The sequence below is a fragment of the Suricata suricatta genome, chromosome 14, assembly GCF_006229205.1.
Source record: "Suricata suricatta isolate VVHF042 chromosome 14, meerkat_22Aug2017_6uvM2_HiC, whole genome shotgun sequence".
Classification (NCBI taxonomy): domain Eukaryota; kingdom Metazoa; phylum Chordata; class Mammalia; order Carnivora; family Herpestidae; genus Suricata; species Suricata suricatta.
This window is the reverse complement of record NC_043713.1, coordinates 48,851,927-48,870,431: the sequence shown is the minus strand read 5'-3', so window position 1 is coordinate 48,870,431 and position 18,505 is coordinate 48,851,927. Positions and strand designations below refer to the sequence as shown.

The 18,505-nt window shown below is 37.9% G+C and overlaps 1 protein-coding gene and 1 long non-coding RNA gene across 2 annotated transcripts in view; one reads left to right on the top strand and one right to left on the bottom strand.

Moving 5' to 3' along the window:
• Window positions 1–9,857, bottom strand: part of USP14 (ubiquitin specific peptidase 14) — a 47,148-nt gene extending 37,291 nt beyond the window's left edge. The window contains exons 1-3 of the mRNA XM_029922969.1: window positions 9,634–9,857; window positions 5,095–5,240; window positions 1,744–1,776 (exon numbers count right to left, since the gene is read on the bottom strand). Of these exons, the coding sequence (XP_029778829.1) occupies window positions 1,744–1,776; window positions 5,095–5,240; window positions 9,634–9,649 (195 nt within the window). The 5' untranslated portion in view covers window positions 9,650–9,857. The remainder of the gene's footprint in view (window positions 1–1,743; window positions 1,777–5,094; window positions 5,241–9,633) is intronic.
• A 4,007-nt stretch (window positions 9,858–13,864) lies between these two features.
• LOC115277580 lies at window positions 13,865–16,019 on the top strand. Its single transcript, XR_003902426.1, has 2 exons — window positions 13,865–13,923; window positions 15,772–16,019. It is a non-coding gene; the product is annotated as an uncharacterized LOC115277580 (long non-coding RNA).
• Window positions 16,020–18,505: the final 2,486 nt, after the last annotated feature.

Below are 18,505 nucleotides of genomic sequence, written 5' to 3'. Positions count from 1 at the left end.
TATTGATGAATGCAATTTTTTGGTATAGTATATTAAAATACATCAATGTATGTAAGACCTAAAAAACTCAGAAAAACTGTATTTTCCAAATGACCAATAAATACATGATGTTACAAAATCATGCACATGTAAGCGCAAAACAGACAAACAGATGTTCATGTAGGAAAGGTCACTGACGCGGTTTCTACCACAAACCAACCAATTACAAACTATCACATGTTAAGTTCTGGTGTGCTAAGAAAGAAAAATGTTCACGATTTTATCTGAAAAGACAACTCCCTTTTCCCACTATTTAACTATGTGAGGCCAGGTTTCTAATAAATACTTCAACCAAAACAACTTATCATAACATACTCAATGCAGAAGCAAATAGGAGAATTCAATTATCTTCTAATTAAGCTAGAGTTTCAAGAAATTTGCAAAAACATAGAACACTGCCAGTCTTTCATGGGTTTTTTTTGGGAAAACATTTAAAAATATAAAATTAACAGGTAATGGGTTTGTTACTATTATTTCTAAATAGTTTAATTTCAGTTTTAATTTCTAATATGATAAATATCAATAGATATAACATATATGAAACTCTTTGGGGTTTAAAAATAATAATAGAGCGTACATGAAGTCACAGAGACCAAAAACTTTGAAAGCTGCACATCCCAGAAATACAAGGTTTAACAATTAAAAATCAAGGAGACTAACCAGATTATCCAAATAGAGTAGGAAAATCATATGACCTTTTTAATAAGCACAAAAAGCACTTAACAAAATCCAACAGCCATTCATAATTTAAAAGGTCTTAGTGAACCGAATGAGCTAGGATAAAACAATGATGCCCATTCTTATCATTTTCTATTCAACAATGTGTGAGAAGTCCTAGCCCATGGAAGTAAGGCAATAAAAAGAAATAGAACTCAAAGACTGAAAAAGAAGTAAAGAAAGGAAGTTCTCTATTTGCAGAAAACATGCTTATGTCCATAAAAAGCTCCAAGGGATCAGGAAAATAACTACTCCAAGTATTAAGTGAATTTAGCAAGATCAGAATAAAAATAAACTATATTTTTATGATCTACCCATGAATATTCAAAAACAAATTTTTTAATATCATTTAACAGTCAAAAAAACTACATTCCAAGAATCTAAAACCATGAAGCTCTCTACACAGAGAGGCTACAAAATTCTAAGAAAATATGAAGGCCTAAGTAGAGTACATCATAGTTAAGCATTTTAATACTCAATAGGAAGATGCTCATTTTCCCCAAAATTTAACTCTAGAACCTATACAACCTCAAAATTCCAGGAGTCCATTTATAAAAACTGACTTACTCTAGAATTATAAGAAAATGCAAAGAAGCTAAAATATTCTGGCAGAGGTAGGAGAACTTATTCTATTTCAAGACTTATTTTACGTTTTAGTAACTAAGTTATAATCAAATGTATCAATGACACCCAAAATAAACCTACAAGTGATTTTCAAGAAAGACTCCAAGATTGATCTGTCTCTCTCTGTCCCTCAAAAATAAATAAATGTTTAAAAAAAAAAAAAAAAGAAAAGACTCCAAGATGAGTCAACAGGAAAAGGAAAGTATTTTCAACAGATAGTGTTTGTTGGAAAAACTGTATATACATTAGGCATTTAGACATATATATATTTATACACACACACACACATATATATAAGGCATTTAGAATGTATTTTAGTGTAATAATTAAGAAACTACATTATAGTGTTATGGTAATACTTACATTTTTTATTTTGATGTTTCCCCAATCATCATCCTGTTTTAAAAACAAGTAAAAAACATTTAACCACTCCTATACAATTTGAACATATTCTAATAATCAACTAATTTTAAAGCTAATCCAGGGGCACTTGGTGGCTCAGTCATTTAAGCCTCTGACTCTTGACTACAGCCCAGGTCATGATCTCCCAGTTGAAGGATTCAGAGCCCCACGTTGGGCTCTGCACTGACAGTGTGGAGCCTGCTTGGGATTGTCTCTCTCTTCTTCTCTTTGCCCCTCCCCTGTTCTCTCTCTCAAAAGAAATAAACTTAAAAAAAAAAAAAAAAAAAAAAAAAACAGGGGCGCATGGGTGGCTCAGTTAAGCGGTCAACTTCAGGTCATGATCCTGCAGTCCTGTGGGTTTGAGCCTGGAGCCTGCTTCTGATTCTGTGCCTCCCTCTCTCTGCCCTTCCTCTGCTTGCCGTCTGTCCCTCTCATTCTCTTTCAAAAATAATAAACTTTTTTTAAATTAAAAAAACAAAAAGCTACTACAAAACAATTTTTTCTTCATGCACATTTTACTTAAAATAACTATAATAAAACTACTTGTGGGGTGAGGAGAGCAGAACCTGGGTGGCTTAGTGGGTTGACCATCCAACTCTTGATTTCAGTGTTCACGGTATCATGGTTCCCGTGATGGGGGCCCCACCAGGAGGGATTCTCGGTCTCCCTCTCTCTCCGCCCCTCTTCCACTTGCACGCTCAAGGGCACACATGTGCAGTCTTAAAGTCAACAAATCTATCAACTGCTTAAACTACAAAAGACACAATCTAAAAGACCATAAACCTGACAGTCCCAAAGGACTAAAAAAGCATTTATTTGATGACAGATACTAATTTTTTGCATATTTGTTGCATGTATGAAACCAGCAAAGCTAGTAACTAGCTTACATGACAGGAATGAAGAGTCATTTATGAAATAAGGTCTACATAATTAGAACAATTATATAATTTATTGCTAACAGTAGATTCTTAGGAATGTAAGTGCCATTAAAAATTATACCAGGAGGTGCCTAGGTAGCTCAGTTGGTTAAGTGTCTCATTTCCAACTTTGGCTCCAGTCATAATCCCATGGTTTGGCTCATGAGTTTGAGCCCCACATCAGGCTTTCTGTTGTCAGTGCAGAGCCCCACTTCAGATCCTCTGGCCCTTGCCCTCTCAGCACCTCCCCCATTCATGCTCTCTCTCTCTCTCTCCCCCAAAAATAAACATTAAAGAAAAATTATACCAGGATTACTAGTAACATCTGCTGTGTCTACAAACATTTTTCAAGTCCTAAATTCCTATCTGTGAGGCAATTAAATACTTCTGCCTCAATGTACTCAGTTAAAACCAGATCTTTTTTCAGGCCGTGACTGGCCCACAGATATTCTGGCGTGCTGCTGCTAAACCCCTGCCCTTCACAAGACAGCCAGAGTCATCTCCTCGGTGCGCTTTCCTTTTTTCTTCTTCCAAGATCTTATTTACATTCAAGTTAGTTAACATATAGTGTAGTGCTGGTTTCAGGAGCCGAATTTAATGATTCATCACTTACATACAACACCCAGCGCTCATCACAAGCGCCCTCCCTAATGCCCATCACCCATTTAGTCCAACCCTCCCACCAAACTCCCCTCCAGCAACCCAGTTTGTTCTCTCAAGTGAAGAATCTCTTATGGTTTGCCTCCCTCTCTGTTTTTATTATTTTATTTTTCCTTCCCTTCACCTATGTTCATCTATTTTGTTTCTTAAATTTCACATGTTTCTCTTTCCTTTTTACAGAAGATTCCAGGCACTCAATATGCTTCCCTTTGGACAACCTGCTTCAAAGCACAACAGTAACTTCCTAAATGTCCTTCTCAGTTTAAGGGTTACTACTACAAATCATAAGGAATAACTACTATATACACTCCCTCAGATCACTCAGTTATCTGAGGTCACACAAAACCGTAAAATGAACCCAGATCTGCTGGACTTGTAAATCGCATGCTCTTCTGGTGCCTTATTATATGTTACTTAAATCTCTCCAACACTGGGGCGCCAAGGCAGCTCAGCTGGTTAACGTTGGACTTGGGCTCACTCAGGTCATGATCTCATGGTTCCTAAGTTCAAGCCCCGTATCAGGCTCTTTACTGTGAGTGCAGAGCCTGCTTCTGGATCCTCTGTCTCCCTCTCTTTCTCTGCCCCTCCCTCCCTCTCTCTCAAAAACAAACATTTAAAATAATAATAATCTCTCTGATGCTAAGTTCTCTCGTTTATGAAATTATAAAACACATTTACTCTCATTTTCAAAATAATATAGGTGAGAAGTAAAGAAAATAAAAGCCTGGAACAGAATAAGTATTCAGTAAGTGATAGCTATTAGCAGTCAGTTTCATTTAATTATCATTTTTCTATAATTCTCCACAGTATACCACCAGTACATAGTTCATCACAAATTAGGTTATCAAGCTCACTAATGACCACAGGCTCATATTGTAACTTGGAGGGAAAACAATGTTTTCTTCACCAACATCTGTTTTACTGCCCAGCTGACAGGGGCAACCAAGCCTTATCTCTAAAGTTAACTATAGCTCTTTAGTATTTCATACCTATACTTTTAAAACTGCACTTACATAGTATTACAAATAATAATACTTGCATCTTTTTGGGGCCCATTCACTAATGATGCCAGTAAGCTTAAACTCTTAGTTGTAGTCAATGTGATAATTCCAAATGTTCTTTTTAAGCAAAATTTTTTGTCGCCAAGAGATAGTGATTACTCTTAAGTGATATGAGCTCCTTTTTAATGAATAGAATGCAAAACAGACCAAAAAAAAAAAATTAAGTTTTTCAGTATTCCAGAACTGGGATTTGGTAAAGATGTTGAAATACTCTTATTTTCAACATTTGAATATATGTACAAAAATATCTTCTGTATTCTTTTTATGCAACTTCCATTATTTCTAATAGAGATAAAATTTTCTCTACTCCTATAACAGAAAATTAACTAAGAATACATAAATAGATTTTTGTATTAGTCTAAACAAGATAAAATATTTTTAACATACCCTCGCAGGAAAAAAATCCAAACAGTAGAGATAAATGGAAAGTTCCACACTCCTCTGACTCCCAGGAGTATTCACTGATTGATAACAATGCATTTTAAAATAAAAATTTTAATGATGCTTTTATAATACACTGTTTTTGATATAGCTGCAATGTTCCTTCCTACACTGACATGAATAAGACCATTTTAATCTCAAGACTGTATACTCTCTGCAAATAAAATACCTCAAGTGCTACATGGTCTGGTGTTTCCACTAATTATATAATATAATGAAAATTTGGATTTTACCTTCAATGTTCCTCCTTTCACCATAACTTTCTGTCTGGCCGGCTGAACTCCAGTCAGTGCAAAAAGCTGAGCCTTGAACACCATTGGAGGTTCATCAGTGTTCAATTCTACACCTTCAAATTTCTCCTTTCCCCATTTCACAGTAACTGGAAATAAAACCATCATTTACTTTTTTAATTTATAAAATAACAGGATGTTAGATTTCTAAGATCCCCATGGGACCTATTAGTTTGGCTTTCAAGAACTAGCCGATGTCATTCCTCTTAATACGTTCATTAATGCTTACCTTATCAGAAGTGACTTGAATGCAGCAGGTCCTGAAGAAAATTTAAATGAATCTAACCCAACTTCTTATTGATAAATAAACTGAGATTTAAGAGAAGTTGACTGATTTACTAATGTCACAAAAATAGTAAATATTCAAGTCTTCTGAATTCTACCCTAATAATCTCAGCAAAGTATGATCAACTGAAGTATTTCCCAGAATAAGGTTCATAGACATCAAAATATGTTTAACTAAGCAATTATTAAAATTAGTACATACAACTAGAACAGATTAAGAAAGGTTAGAAAGATAATTGGAGAGAAGAAAAAAATGCTTGTAAAATACAGCATACTTAAAACAGGTCAAGGAATACAGATTCTGGATTTTAAGAAGAAAGGCTCCATGGGAGAACTGAAAGGTGTGGTTCCTGAGCAAGAGGTGGTCAAATATTAAGAAAAACTCAAAGATATAATTAAATTATTTAAAAAATCCTACTTCAGCCATTTGGATGGCTATTAAAAAAGAAAAAAACCAAGTGCTGCTGAGGATGTCAAGAAACTGGAACACTTAAAGCACTCCTGATGGGAATATAATATAGTAAAGCCACTGCGGAAAAGGTATGTAGGGTCTTCAAAAAATTAAACTTACCATGTGATCCAGCAATTCCATTTCTAAATACACACCTATAAGTGTGAAGGACTCAAACGAATATTTGTATACCCAGTGTTTACAGTGCATTATTCTCAATAGCCTAAAAGATGTGAGCGATCCAAGTGTCCCATCAACAGATGAACAGATGAACTAAATGTGGTATAGAAATACAATGGACAGTATTCAGCTTTAAAAAGTAATGAAATTCAGGGGTGCCTGGGTAGCTCAGTCAATTGAGCATCTGACTCTTAATTTCGACTCAAGTCACATCCCAGGGTCATGGGACTGAGCCCCACATCAGGCTCCATGTGAGTATGGAGCCTGCCTATGATTCTCTCGTGCGCACACACTCTCCCCGCCACTACCTTGGGCATGCACGTTTTCTCTCTCTCTCTCTAAAATAAAAAAAGTAAGTAATAAAATTCTTATACCTGTTATACAACATGGATGAACCTTGGAGACATTACACTAAGCAAAATAAGCCAGATACAAAAGGACAAATATTATGATTTCCCTTATATAAGGTACCTACAGTAGTCAAAGTCAGAGACAGAAAGTAGAAAGGAGGTTGCCAAGAGGCCGTGGGGAAAAGGAAATGCAGTTATTTTTAAAGGGAACAGAGTTTCAGTCTAGGAACATGAAAAAGTTCTGAAGGTAGATGGTGATGATGGTCACACAACAATGTGAACGTACTTAATGCCAAAAAAAAAAAAGTACACTTAAAAACAGTTAAAATAGGGGTGGCTGGGTGGCTCAGGTGGTTAAGTGTCTAACTTGGGCTCAACGTCAAGTCACAGTGAGTTCAAGCCCTGCATCTGACTCTATGCTGTCAGTGTGGAGCCTGCTTTGGATCCTCTGTCCCCCTCTTTCTGTCCCCACGTTGTGCATTGCACACACTCTCACTCACTCTCTCCCAAAAATAAGTGGTTTTTAGGGGTGCTTGGGTGGCTCAGGTCATGATCTTGGGGTTTATGGGTTCCGGCACCACCGCTCAGAGCCTGGAGCCTGCTTCAGATTCTGTGCCTCCCTCTCTCTGCCCCTGCCCCACTCACGCTGTCCCTCTCAAAAATAAATTAAAATGGTAAAAAAAAATTTTAATAAACATTTCTAAATGATTCAAATAGTATTTTATGTTACATATATTTTACCATATAAGAAAATTTCAATCTGCCTCATTAAATTGCTAACTTTTAAAGTACAGTAAAAGTAATAGTGAAAACTTCACACCTACTCAAATGAGAATCTCACAATAGTTGTCTGTTTTCCTAATAAGACCAAAATATGAACTAATCCTCACTCCAAATCCCAATTCTTTCACCAATTCATTTAATGTGTTTATTATTCATTCAATAAGCTCAGTAACAAGCATTGGGGAGACTATGAACCTGGAATCTAGTAAGAGACACAGGAGGAGAAAAAGTCAAAATAATTACCAATACTATATAAATATTATAAATGCTACAGGATCACAAAGGAATGCTCCATGAGTGAAGAAGGATTCCCTGGAGGAAGTGAGAACTTTGGGTTATAACTATCAACTTTCTTTTTTTTTTAACATGTTTGTTTATTTTAGGAGAGAGAGTGCATGCAGGAGCAAGGGAGGGGCAAGATAAAGGGAGAGAATCCCAAGCAGGCTCAGGCCATCTGCACAGAGCCCAATGAGGGGCTCCATCAACCAGGAGATCGTGACCTGAGCCAAAATCAAGAGTCAGATGCTTAACTGACAGCCACCCACACACCCCTAGAACTGTCAACTTTCAGCTGAGTCTCAAAGAAAAAATTAGGTGTTAGCCAGATACTTCGGATACATAAGCATTCCTGGAAAAGATAAGAAAAACATCAAAAGCATAAGACTGCATTATGTGTTCTGAGATTTAAGTAATTTCCAGAGTGAAGGGGAAGAAGCTGAAACTGGAAACTGACCAAAGATCAAGTCAAGGAAGATCACGTAAATCATGCTAAAACATACAGGCTTTGGGCTTTAGGTTACAGAAATGTAAAATTCCTGAAAGGTTTTCATAAAGGCCACTTCAGTCTAATTTGAATATCATATCACTCTAGGAGTGGGTGGAAAAATGGGTTTGAAGAGGGCACAGTTGTAATCTTGAAATAAGAAAGAACACAGAACAAGAATGCAACCAAAAAATAAGACAAAACCGAAACAGTATTAGAAATAATGAAGAACTATCTGAAATTGATTGAACTGTGTCACCATGAACAAGTTACTTTCATTTTTTACTTACCCATCAAAGAGAACTTATGAAACAATACTTAAAACATTCTTATTTTAATATAGGGATTTTTGTAGAACCTGAAAATACAGAATCTCAATATGGAGATGTCAGAGGAACAAACCTTAGAAATCTACCCCAATTCTCTCATTTTCGAAATAAGGAAAAATTATCATTAAATATTTAATATAGAACCTAATGTTTAACATAGAAAGTTCGGCGAACATTAGGTATTTTGAGGGGAAAAAAGAGGGGTTGGTAGTTTTATTTGCGAGTATACCAGTGTGTTTATCTATTAGCATATACTAGCATTTATTCCCATTACTTAATTAAAAACCCCTCAATTCTACATTGCATAAGCAGAATATTTCAAGTACCATTCCACTGCTAATCATGGCTTTCTAAAGAGATTGATCAATCATTAAAGCATTTAATTCAAGACTCTAGAACATCAAGAATCCACCTCGAGATTAAACATTACTCCTTTGTTTCATATCATTCTTTGAAAATGTTGACTCTTCAAAAAAGGAATCCTCATAAAGTCAGGAATGGCCAATGAATCACACATCCATAGCTAACGGAATCCACTACATACATTTCAGGTGCCATTTTGAATAAAACTAGAAACAGCAAGGGCCATTAACTATGTGAAAATGTGATCCCTGGCCAATACTATGGACTGCCTCGAGCAAAATAAAATAAAAAATGTCAAACGCCATTTAAAAGGAAATGACGCCTGTGGATATTTGTATTCATCTAAGTCTCAATGTTAACGCTATGCCTCAGAAGCCCAATATAACGTCTGATGAAATGAGAACGAAGCAAAAAGTTCACAATCTACCCTGGGATAAAATTGAAATTGGTACAAAAGGGGTGCTTGAGCCAAAGGCAGAAAGGGTAAGCTACGGGAAGCTACTGAGGGAAAGCCCAAGCACGATGGAAGGTTACCTTTCATCTCGGGTCCTTCCATCCCACCCTTACCTAAGGCTTCCCCTCCTGGCCCCTCCCTTCCACAGCTACCACTAAGGATCCCAAAAAACTCCCCCCCACTACACCTCTAGCCTGCTCCCTGGTGCCTCAGGACACACCCTCACTCTCCTGGTTCACTAGGACAGTGAGAGAAACTATTCTGCACAGTCACCACTCCAAGCGGCTGACTTGCGCTCCCCATCTCCACTCCCTACCCACCCGAGGCCAGGAGGGATCCCTCAAGCTGCACAGCTCGGAAATAGCAGGCAGAAAGCGGCCAGAGTCATCGCCACGCCGCAGTCACCCCGACGCACGCCTTCCCGGTCCCCTCCCCCGCCCCATGCCCAGCCGGTCCCCGCCCTGCAGGCAGGCCTACTCAGAGGCCTAGAGCAAAACCGAACCCGGGGCGAGCAGAGAGCTCACCTGAATAAAGCGGCATGGCGGCGCAAAAGGCGGTGGCGGCGCAGGAAGGCTGGGCCTGGCAAGGGCGTCGAAGGGAAAGGGACGCGATGAAGCTGTGGCGGCGGCCAAGGCGGAGGCGCGGTAGTGGCGGCAGCACGGGTGCGACGAGAGTCTCATTCAAACCGGCCACTGGCGATGACGCAGCAACACGCAGTTTGCCCGCCCGCTGAGCCACAAGGCAACTGCAAGCTAAGCCCAGGCGCAGAGCTGGCGAGGCGGGGCCTGGAGGACGGAAAGCCGGGAGAGGCGGGGGCGCGCCAGGCGCCAGGCGGAGACGGGCAAGCGCTGGCGGCCCGTGGCCCCTGCACCAGCACAGGTGCACGCCTGCGCAATGCACGCCTGCCCAGCGCCTACGTCCAAGTGGGCCTGCCCTCGTGCTGGCTGGTCCCCGTCGGAACACAAAGCTGGGATCCTGGTGGCTGTCTGTTTTAGAAAGACTACCTCCCGTTTTTCGAAAGCGTGGTTCGGTTCGACATGGGCTTTTTAAAAAATTGTTAATATAGGCAGAACAAGAGCTGAGAGAGGCCTCGCTCCGCCCCTCACCTGAGTTTGGTTATTAATAAAAATATCCAACTCTCCCTTTCTGGATTTAGTGACAAATGCGTGTCAAAAGGCTTTGAATAGTGCGGAAATAGGTCAGACTTGATTGTAATGTATTACTATTGTTTCTAACAGCCGTTTCGGACTCTAGATTGGATCCAGTAAGGTAATAGAAAAAATGCCCTTAGATGGTGGGTGGGAGTTACCTGTAGCCCTCCACTTACTGGTCTTGGACCGGTTTCCCCAGTCTGGAGAAAGAGAATTCAAACAGATGCTTTTTGAGGCCTCTTCAAACTCTAAATTGTCATGGGAGAGGTAAATTGAAGCATTCTAGATGAGAAGTACCTGTAAATGAGAAATTTCAAAGAAATTCAAGTTATATTTGAGGTACTTTCTTGTCTAATAAAGGCTTTATAATGATCCCAAATTCTGCAAAAGTATTTAAACTGTCCATATTTCTAAACATCAATTGTCCGTATTTCAAAATGCTACAACCCATTCAGAGAGTGATTTCATGAACATACATTAGGAGTCTTATTCACCCTTCACTACTTCAAGATCTATCGTGAGAATTTGATCCAAAATGTGACTGAAATGATACAATGATGCTATAGAATATTTTTTAAAGTGATTTATGTAATATTAAGTGGAAAGAGTATGACAAATCTATTAAGCATTATGATTATAAGTACATAAAATTAATGGTCATAAAGACTTGTTGAATCCAGTTGTTACTGACTGTGTGACCTCTCTGAACCTCAGTTTCCTTCTCTATGAAATCAAGGGAATAATATCTACATTATAGGATTGTTATGAGGATTAAATAAGCTTATACATAGAAGATGCTTAGCACAGTGCATTGTACCTAGTACACCATAAATAGCTAGTACTGATTACACAATAAAAACTGAAGAGAAAATTTGTACAGTATGGTTAGAGTAGCAGACTATGGGTAGCTTTATTCTCTATTTTCCAAACGTTTAGTCCTACAGTTCTATAATATATATCTTTTTATCTAACTTTAATTCCAGTATATTAACATACAGTGTTATGTTAGTTTTAAATGTACAGTATAGTGAGTCAGCAATTCCATACAGCACACACTGCTCATCACACGTGCACTTCTTGGTCCCCACCACCTATTTCACCCAGTCCTCTGGTAATCATCACTTTGTTCTCTATAGTGAAGAGTCTGTTTCTTGGCTTTTTCTCTTTTTTCTCAAATGTATCTTTAAAAATACATTGGATAGATCCTCTATGAGAAAATTGTGTTGCCCTGGATGAAGTTCACAGTAAGCAAGGCCTAAAGATGGAAGGATGCCCCTGCAAATCACCTCTATACTGTACTCTGTGTACTCTGTTTTCCCTCCAGTAACTTTCATCAAACTTTTGTTTCTTTAATGTCTGTATTCCCCTACTAGACTATAAACAGGATTGTGGCTGTCCGTTAGGCATTCTGGAGTTATTTGATGCTGTGAGAAGTGGATGTGAAAGCAACCTATTTGGAACTTACTCGTTCCCTACACATGCCCAGAGAGTCTTCTAGAACAAGTCTGTTTTCATCTCACGCTGACCCCTGCTTTGGTAAAACTAACTTCTGGCCTGGTTTCATGGGCAACGTCATGTTACAGAAACAGTCTGGCCATTCCTGCCATCACCTCCATGAGTGATTTTTGTCTAAGTCTTTTTATTTTTTATTTATTTTGAGAGAGCAAGCGTGAGCAGGGGAGGGGAGAAAGAAAAGGAGAGAGAGAATCCTAAGCAGGCTCTGCACTATCAGCACACAGCCCAACACAGGGCAACCCATCAACCACGAGATCATGACCTAAGTCGAAATCGAGTCCAATGCTCAACCAGCTGAGCCATCCAGGTGCCTCTCCATGAGTAACTTCTAGTTTCTTGTCTGCCTCAATCCCTCAGATTCTGTGTCCTGAGCAAAAATATGTAAGTGGCCAATAATAAGGAAAGGAATGTCTGGCTCTGCCTCCCACTTATATATATTGGGATATGGGACATGGGCCGCCCCAAATGGAAGAGTTGTATTATTTGTTTTCTATTGCTACTGTAACAAATTATCACAAATGTAGTGGTTTAATACAAAACAAAGTTATCATCTTACAGTTCTGGCAGACAGAGTCCAAGTGTGTTCTCAATCATAAGGTGTTGGCAAGCTGTACTAGGGCCTGGGTGGCTCAGTCGGTTTAGTGTTCAGCTTCAGCTTGGGTCATGATCTAGTGGTCTGTGGGTTCAAGCTGGTTACAGAGTCTGTGTCTCCCTTTCTCTGCCTCTCCTCCAAGAGCACTCGCACGCTCGCTCGCTCGCTCGCTCTCCCTCTCTCTCTCTCTCTCTCTCTCACAAAAATAAAAAAACTTAAAAAGAAAAACATTTTTAAAGATGTACTCTTTCTGGAAGCTCTAGGGGAGAATCCAGCTCTTACCTTTCCCAGATTCTAGAGAATGTCTGCATTCCTTGTCTCACGCCTTTCAGCAACAGCATCCCTCCAACCCCTGCTTTCATTCTCATAACTGCCTCTGACTCTGAGCCTCTGCCTCCCTCTTTATAAAAGCCCTATGATTACATTGGTCCCACCTGGATAATCTAGGGTAATCTTCTCATCTTAAAGTCCTTAACTTAATCACACCGGCAAAGTTCCTTTTGGCATATAAGGTAACATAGTCATGGGTTCAGGAGATTAGAACATGGATATCTTTGGGGGGCATTATTCTCTCTACCACAGACTTCCAAAAAAACCTATTAAAACTAGCAAATATCCAGTACACTTTCTTATAGCATCCATAATTTGTATATTCCTATGTCTTTTTTTCCTCTACTAAATTATAAACTCGAGGGAAGAAACCTAAGCCTTAAATAATTTGGGAATAAATATATATTATCCAAATTATTTTTATATAAATATATATTTACATATGCATAAAATCAAATTATATAAATCCAGTAAGTATACATACATAATGCTTCATGTAGTTTTATATATTTATACACATAAATATATCCTGGAACAGTACTTTGCCTATAAAGTGTGTTCCATAGTTATTTCCTAAATGAATGCATGCCCTGCTTTTGGGTCAACAGATGAGGCAAATTATATTAGTGTGAATATTATGCTACTATAACAAAGAGCCCTAAAATTCAATAGCTTAAGAAGACAACAGGTTATAGATGGGGTTGGCAGGGGGAGGGGAGGCGGGGAGAGCAATGGCTCTATTATGAGGTAGTTCAAAGATCAACATTCCATCCATAAAGTTGGTCTGCTGTCCCCAAAAACAGCACTTCTCAAAGCTTAATGCAAATGTAAATCACCTGAGATCTTGTTAAAATGCAGATTCTGGTTCAGTAGCTCCTGGAGGAAGCTTAAGATACTAACAGGCTTTTAGGAAATCACTCCTTTGTGCACCCAGGCATTAAGGGACTTGTCTTTATCTCCTTGGTTAAGTTGGAATGCAGGCACATCTGAGTTTCAGCTCCCAAGAAGAAATAGAAGGGGGAATGGGAGGGTTGTGCATAAATCACTTCCAATCACATTTCATTGGTGAAAACAGTTATAAAGCCGAGCCGCACGGAAGTCTGGGAAATGTAGTCTCTAACAGGGCAGGGCTCACTCAAGCTTCCACTCTACTATTATGCAAGAAAGAGACAATGGACTTTGGTGGATAATCAGCAATCACTGCCATTCAAACGTTGGATTCTTTTGTAAGTAATATCCAAGCTGGTGAAGTTTTCTTAAAACACGTGACAAAATTCCTGGTTGTGGAAATGTTGGGGTTCAGAGTTGACAGCCAAGAAAGAATTCTTGAAGTGTCTTTGGTGCAAAAAGGTGGTTTTATCAAAGATGGGACTCGTGGTCAGAAAGAGCTGCTTTGGGGTTGTGAGAAGCAATTGAGGGGATAGGGATAGGCTAAGTCTCTAAGGAATTTTGGAAGCAATGTTCCCAGGACCTTGGGGGGGCTAGGTATTGTTCAGAAAAGGTCATTTATCACTGTCTAATAAAACCTCAGTCATGAGACCCTTCAGATGTATATCAGTGGGCCATATGCTTGGAGGATGATTGCTAACATTTATCTTGGATGTACAGATAAAGGAAAATTCAAAAGGAATGTCTACAAGTTAAAGTAGACTTGCAGTATCCTGTAGGTCAGGATAATGTTAAGCTAAAGAGTGCCCTTTGCCTTTAGCAAGGTATTAACATTGAGACAGCTGATTTCCTAGAGGAATGTCACTCTGCCTATTTCAAGGACTTGTTAGTGGGCTCCAACCTCTAAAGAAACTTAATTTTTTCTTTTACCTTTGTTCCCCATATCAGTTTAGTTTTCTCACCTGTAAAATGAAAATTATATTATCTGTATCTGGATGCTCTCGTTTTTTTTTTTTCATTTTTCATTTTCTTTCATTATCTACTCAAAGTCCTGCCTACTGCACCTCTAAACATTTCATTAAATCCAATTATACAGCAAACACTCTCAAAATAAACTTAGATTGTATTGCAGTTTTACTTAACAGTATATAAAATGCTGTGTTGTGACAGGTATCAATTATCCATTTGATACGGAATCAATTTTTCTTAAGCACTACTAACTGCTTGCTTTTCTTGAAGCTAGATCATTCTGAAAATTTCCTGTTAGACCTATGAGTGCAAACATATGGTATCTGTCCTTCTCTGTATGCTCTCATTATTATAAGATTTAAATCACTAGATGAGTACATATCTGTTGGGCATAATGACCAAATAGAGCTGATCTAGAACAGAGCAAATACTAGATGCACTGATATGTTTATACATTTACCTCCTAAGTTAAGTTCAATTCCAGAAGTTTCAATTAATGAACTGAAAACAGAAGAAGCAAATGATTTGTAATCTTCACCTTCAAAAACTTTCTTTCAAAAACAAAAAATCTCCATAACCAGACACAAACAGTTCTGGCCCAATATTTTCCCACCTGTCCATTCTGCTGCAATTAAATTTGATTATGCTTGAATATACTGTCCCCATCCCCTACCTTGGAATCAAGTTCTCCCCCATTCCTTTCCACTCACTCATATCTCACCTCTATGATACATTCTAAATTTCACAAACTGCAAAGTTTTCAGTCTCTTTGAGCAATTGCTTTTTGCATTGTTCATTTAATATTTACTGTATGTTTTACGTATATACATAACACATATATTTTATCCATCTAAACTGTAACTACTTCTTTGTACTTCCTTTAGAAATATGAGATATCTGGGGCACCTGGGGTCTCAGTCAGTTAAGCAGCCGACTTTGGCTCAGGTCATGATCTCACCATTTGTGAGTTAGAGCCCTGCATCAAGCTCTGAGCTGACAGCTTGGAGCCTGGATCCTGCTTTAGATTCTGTGTCTCCCTCTCTCTCTGCCCCTTCCCTGCTCGTACTCTGTCTCTCTCTCTCTCTCTCAGAAAAAATTTAAAAATTAAAAAATTAAAAATTAAAAAAAGGGAATACGTGACAGTTAATTCAATTAGAGAATTCAGGATTATATTGTACTCTGAAATAATTAGATCACTATCTGTTTTATCTACATAGGCGTCCTGTGTATTTGCTCAATAATGGATTACATGTGTTGGTGATAGGAATTCTGAGAATGAAGAAATTGCAGCAAGTGGAAAGCAGTTGGGGAAATGATTTTCAAGAAAAAGAAAAAGGAAAACCTCAAAACAATCAAATTCATTAATTTAACAATTATTTGTTGACTGTCTACTCATGGACCCTGTACTGCAGAGGCTCATAGTCTATCAGAAAATGTAGAAAAATATTAAAATCAGTAACTGTGAGGATAGGAAGCAGACCAACTTGAATAGAGCATAAGACATATGGGCAAGGCTATGGCAACAGACAATGTGAGGTGGGTAATATGTAATTATAGAGAGCCCGATGCCAGGATAAAAAATTTAGTTTCAGTTAAGTGGGATTTTCTATCTCCTTAAAGCCACTAGTCACCGCAAACTGCAAAAGTAATATTGAAATTTCCACATGACAGACTTCCCCAAATTATCTCTTCTTCCAGAGCAAAGAACTAACGTGTCAGATTCTTCTATAGGAATCCCTGTGCATCAAGGCAGAAAAGCCACTTCAGTGTTTTTTCTCTTGCAATTAGTAAAGTAATATGTATACAAGGTTTAAAATTCCAACAGTAGTAGGAAAATATTTAAAGAATAAAACTCTAACTCTCCCTACCCTGTCCCCAGACCCAATTCTCACAGGCAACTAACTTTAACCTATTGTGATTTATAACTTCTGGTGGTTACCTCTGTAATTATAAATAATATACTTATAATCCTATTTATTTATCAAGTTTAAGCAATGTCTATTGAATCCCCCTTATAAAATATGAGGATGTAGCTTTTTATGAGATACCTACCTCCTCTTCCCCTTTTCCCTCCTTCTCCCAATTTAAAAAAATTTTTTAAGGTTTATTTATTTTTGAGAGACAAAGTGTGAACAGGAGAGGGACAGAAAGAGAGAGAGAGAGAGAGAGAGAAAGAGAGAGAGAATCCGAAACAGGCTCCAGGCTCTCAGCTGTCAGCACAGAGCCCTATGCGGGATTCAAACCCACAAGCCATGAGATCATGACCTGAGCTGAAGTCAGAAGCTTAACCGACTGAGCCATCCAGGCACCCCTCAATTTTTATAGTTAAAATTTTTAGTTATTTTGTTGGTTACTTTAAAATCTGTAACCTACTGGGGCACCTGAGTGGCTCAGTTGGTTGATGGAGTCAGACTTTGGCTCGGGTCATGACCTCGTGGCTCTTGAATTCAAACCCCACATCCCACTAGCTACTGTCAGCACAGAGCCCCCTTCAGATCCTCTGACCCCCATCCCCCTCCATTTACATTCTCAAAACTAAACAAACATCTAAGGAAAATAAATAAAATCTGTAACCTACTTAAACCTCCATTTCTTGTTCCATGAGACCTTAGACCGTTTCTTGACTGAAACTCTATAAGATAAGGAAAGTAGAACTTCTGTTTCCCCTCTCCCTTTGTATCTCTTTTTTCACATTCCAACATCTTCCAGCTTTGCCACACTCTTACACACTGAAAGATTATCAACAACAGAAATGACAAATATTATGGCATAAACAAGAAATGGACAAAAAACTGTGGTAGCTCCAGGGGCCTAGGGAACAAGAAGGATGCAATGGCAATGAGTCTGCTCAAGATAATTCTTCTCAGATGAATGGATTCTTTCATCATACTATTGATATCAACTTAATAATCCTTTTAGTCTCCACTAAACTATATCATCTTCACCACCACTATGTAGGTGATGAACTCTCTTACTTAAGTATTGTGCAACTTTAATTTTTTTTTTCAGTAAGTTTCTGAGAATAGTGAACTCTCTTGTTCTATGTTGGCTCCAAATATCTTTATTTTAATTTATTCTTGATAATATCTTAGCTGACTTGGAGTTAGCAAATTGACAATAATTTTCCCTCAGTGCCTCAAAGATATTTTTTCATTATCTGCTATCATATAGTATTGCTAATGAGACTTACATTACATTGGGTTTTTTCTCTTAACTTTCTTTTCAAATAAAGCAGCTCCCACTTCCTCCTCTCTTGCTTTACTTTTAATTGTTTATTGACTTTTTTAAAAGTCATTCCCTACTATAAAATGTCCCATATTCTAGAGTTGTTGGTTTGCTTCTTAGTGGTATCATTTAATTTGTTTTCTTTTATACCTCATAGTTTTTGTAAAAAGAAATAGCTCTAGAGGCTTAATTAAATTCTGGTCAAGTGAAATGGTCCATACACATATATACCATCACTTTTATCATTCTTTCTTTGTTTATTCATCAAAAAATGTACTCTGAAATTGATATCTATTGAGAATTACTCATACATTTTCAAAACTCAAGCTTAATCCTGTCCCATTTCTCATATTCTTGAGGTCAATTTTCTAGATATTTGTGGGGGTTCTCATGGTGGGGGGATCCATTTTATTCAATAAAAATGCCAAAGCTGATTAAAAAATAAGTGAAAATCAATGTAAATGTAATAAAACATTAAATATGTAAATGTAAGAAGCATGTGAAAATTATATTATATGTGTTCTTTTGTGAATGTTTTTCCACATGTACTTTTCTATCTGAGGCATTATAGAGTTTCCTGGTAATCTCTGTTCATTAAATTCATTCAATAATCATTTACTGAGTGGCTTCTATTTCTACCAGCTTATTGAGATATAATGACATATAATAGTAAGTAGGTTTAGGGCATATCGTATGTTTATTTGATTCAATTATATATTATAAAAT